This window comes from Durio zibethinus, chromosome 23 (genome assembly GCF_047325235.1).
Source record: "Durio zibethinus cultivar Kanyao isolate XHJ-2024 chromosome 23, ASM4732523v1, whole genome shotgun sequence".
Lineage (NCBI taxonomy): Eukaryota > Viridiplantae > Streptophyta > Magnoliopsida > Malvales > Malvaceae > Durio > Durio zibethinus.
In genome coordinates, this window is record NC_143184.1 from 2980674 (window position 1) to 2984833 (window position 4160).

Sequence of the window (4160 nt, forward strand, 5' to 3'; positions counted from 1 at the left end):
TATTATAATGATGCTTAAAAATGAGGAAGGAAAAGACAAATTTAACCCTTTGAGGCTTGCTACATTACAAACTCTAATTCACGCCTTTATTTTCTTTTATGTACAAAAATTTTAGCTTTTCTTTATTAATGGAGAAAACACTAATAATGTGAGCTTCTATTTTAATTTTTTAAAATTTTATTTTTTTAATTCATCGCAAAAAAAAAATTTATGCATATAAGTTCTCTGAACTCTCAATTTAAAAAAAATCTAATGAACATGCATATCAATATGCGGCAGAGCAAAGCACAGGGTGATAACTGATCACTATTCAAGGGCAATTTGCGGGTTCCAAATTGGAGAACTTGCCCTGTTTATATCCAAGTAAAACAAGAGGTAGCCAAGGTGGTTAGTTGTTAACTGTTACCCTCCTTAATTTAGTACTGTTAATCAAACTAATTTAAAGAAAAAAGAGGAGAATTTAGAAGGTTGTGCCAGAAAGTTTTGGCCCACCAAACATAACCCCAATATCTGTACTTTTTTTGGTTAAGGGAATGGCTGTAGCAGCAGAGGAAGGGAGTTGAACGGAGCCAAACAGGCAGGACATTTACAAAGGGGGAAAGGGAAAGAAAGAAAGATAGTGTACGAATGAATATCATAGTAAGAGGGAGAAGAGAGAGGAAAATGGAAGGTTGAATACAGCGAAGCAGATGTTAAGGAGTCCCCCCATTCCCTTCTAACACGCTGATACATGTTAATCATATATGTATATTGTCTTTGTTGTTGTTGTTGTAATACAAAGAGAGAGAAAGTGCTGTTACAGCAAAAAAGGGTGGGTCTTTGGTCTTGATTTTTCTTCTTGCCTACTACTGTCGTGGGTACCCACTAGCAGCTTTTTTGTCTTTCCATTTTTCTTAATTTTTTTGCTACTCCTGCTTCTTATTCTTCTTCTTCTTCTTCATCCTTTTATCATCCTTCTTTCTTTCTCTCTCTCAATTTTGTTATAACTTGGTCCCTGAGGAGTATAATATATATATTTTATACTTGTTGGGGAAGGGATTTTTTTGTTGTTGTTTTCTTTATCTTCTGTCATTTCCTTTTCCATCCCCTGAACAGTAATGATTTTCTCGTTACGGGTATCGTTGTTGAGGAATCTGAGGAGTTTTGGTTGTGAAAAAGTGGCAGTTATAGCATTAGAAAAACAACATCTAGAAGAAGAACAAAATCACCTACACGAGTGCAAGAGTGCTTGAGGAAGGCCAAAAAGAAAAAGAGCTTTGGGTTGATTGATGTGATAATCCAAAAAACGGCTCTACTGCAAGTCCTTTTTTTTTTTTTTGAAATTTCTTTTATCATTTTTTAACCACTCTATATTTGGCTTCTAGGTGGTTTTTTTTTTTTTTTTTTTTTGGTTCTGGGTTCTTTTAGCCTTTTTCTTCAAACTATATTTCCCTGTTTTATTTGGGTGTCTGGTCTGTTTTCTATATGTCTCAACAAAGGCAATTTCAGATGGTGAGTGGTAACAATCCGGGGCAGTACAATGACACAACTTTTACAAAAATCTTTGTTGGTGGATTGGCTTGGGAAACTCAAAGAAATACCATGAGGCGTTATTTTGAGCAATTTGGAGAGATTCTTGAGGCTGTTGTAATCACAGATAAGAATACTGGGAGATCCAAGGGTTATGGCTTTGTAAGCTTATTCATCCTTTTGTAAAAAGCCTTGTTTATTTCCTTTGTTATCCATTCTATGACAATAAAAAAATTAATCACTTTTCATTATTTTTCATTTCCAGGTTACCTTTAAGGATCCAGAGGCAGCTAGGAGAGCATGTCAAAATCCTTCTCCTATCATTGATGGAAGGAGGGCAAATTGCAATCTTGCTTCATTGGGTGCACAAAAGACTAGCACACCAACTCCTCAACATGGTTATTTCTTTCATCCCTTCCCTTTTCTTTGTTAGTATTAATTCTTGTTGAAATGCCATCTTCTTATCTCAATGTCAACTCTTTATGCATATGTTAAATGGTCCTGTAAATATTCACCAACATTTGGGTGAGAAAAATGTCATTGTTTGATAATGATATTTCAAAAGTTCAAAAATCCCCTTTTTATTCATTCTGGGGATCTATATTTTGAAAGCATTTTCATCTTGGTTTATGTTTCTAGATCAAGATAAATAGTTAGTCAATGTGATCTGATAGAATGAAATGTGGATCTAAACACTTGAGGTATAAAATAATTTAATTTAGGAAGAATATTTAAATGCAGGGGCAGGAAGGTTTAGACCAGCACCTGGATTGATGGCACCGCCTGGTTATCATGGTTCCTCATCAACTTATATCCAACAACCAACTGGTCAATATTCAATTCCTTACTCAGCTTATGGGTGAGTTATTGTAGAAATGAAATCCAATGGCATTTCTTTTAACCTGCATTGTAGTACTCTTGATTGTTTCATTTATTCTGCTTCACCAATCTGATTCTCTATTTGTTTACTTTCAGTTGCACTGGATATTCACAAGACAACATTTATCCTTTGGTTAGTGTTTACAAACAGAGATTGAAAATAAGAAATAATATATACTACACCAATTCCTTGACATTTCTTTAGCTGAATTTATTGGTGTTTTGCAGAACTATTATAGTCTCTATGGAGGTCAACAATTTTCACCTTACTACACTACCGAGGCATCAGTGACACCTGGGATGTTTCATAGTTTTTATCCATTTTATGCTCAATATGCACCAAATAGCCAGGCTCATGGTTTTGGAGTTCAATATCCCCAAATGGTACATTATCCTTATTTGCTTCCGCAGTATAGCTCGACAGGAATCCTATCATTTCCATATTCATTGCCTATGGCAGCAACTACCCCAGGTGTCATTTTACACATCTCTCTAAATACATTCAGAGTATTTTCAATTAGTTAAACACTTGGTGTGTAATAACAACTGCAAGAGAACATTGATACAAAATGCAGCAGTTGATAATTATCAAACAAAATATGAAACAGGTATTGCAGCAACAACTACAGCAACTGCAACAGCAGCATCGGCAACATCAGCAACAACAACAATGTCATCAACAACTACAGCGAAAACAGCAACACCACTAATAACAGCACCATTACCCCCAGCAACAACAGCAACAATTGAGGAGGTTGGAAAGGTGCCAGGTCCTTCACGAGCTTCTGGGACACCTACTGAAAAGAAACCATCAAGTTAATCTTTGTTGACTGATATAGTGTCTTTTACAAGATAATCAAAGATCTTTTGAAAGTGACGTAAAGGTCAAGCAAAAAGGAAACATTTGAATAAAAGAATACAAGCAAGTTATTGATCAAAAGAAGGATGCTTCATGGCTGATCGCCTAGCATAACAAGGGATGGAACTCAAGAATTTCAGCAGGGGATTGTTCATTCATGGAACGGGCGTTTTAGATGTAAAGCTCGATCCACTAACTGTCTACAATTCATTATTCTCCATTCATGCCCAATAGGATTGTCTTACTAGCTATCATCTTTAGTCACCAATTAATCATACATGTTTGGTCTAGGAGAGTAGGGAGTCATAAGTAGTTGTTAGCATTAGGAGAAGAAATCATATTCATTCATATATTTGCATAAGGTGGAATCTAAATATAGGCTTTGGATTCTACCTTAGACACTAATTATTAGATGATTTTGTCTCGGTTGCAGAGAGCATCCGATGACAATCTTGTTCATATTTGTAGCAAGTGGTTCACAAGATTGATTTTGTATCTTTGAACCCAAATTTGATTGATTGGTCAAGAAAAAGGGCAAGCTCGGATAGCTCACCCATTAACTTGTAATTTTTTTTGTTTGTTCATCATAGGATTAGTTGGGATAATAAGATGGTGTTAATCTCTCTCTCTCTCTCTCTCTCTCTCTCTCTCTGTCTCTCTCTTCTAACAGATAATCATCTCTTAATTTTATCTTACATCTTTCGCTTTCAATGGTTATTCTTTTTATTTAATCGATCAAATCATTCTTTTCCATGATCATCACTTTTGAGGTTCAATGCATGTGTTTGGAATCCTAGGGGATCATGATCTCAGAAAAAGAAGTCAATGGTTGTAGGGGTGTACCTTTTAATGATTCAGAGTCGAGCATGCATGCCGGTTATATCATATCATACTTCTGATCCTTCCAATTCAA

The 4160-nt window shown here is 35.5% G+C and overlaps 1 protein-coding gene across 1 annotated transcript; it reads left to right on the plus strand.

Annotated features, from left to right (window-relative positions):
* The first annotated feature begins 250 nt into the window (after positions 1-250).
* LOC111313359 (uncharacterized) lies at positions 251-3956 on the plus strand. Its single transcript, XM_089752975.1, has 6 exons — positions 251-1671; positions 1775-1907; positions 2251-2368; positions 2485-2521; positions 2617-2860; positions 2997-3956. Exons 1-6 carry the CDS (start codon positions 1465-1467, stop codon positions 3206-3208), a joined length of 951 nt encoding a protein of 316 aa, XP_089609101.1. The 5' UTR covers positions 251-1464; the 3' UTR covers positions 3209-3956.
* The last annotated feature ends 204 nt before the right edge of the window (positions 3957-4160 follow it).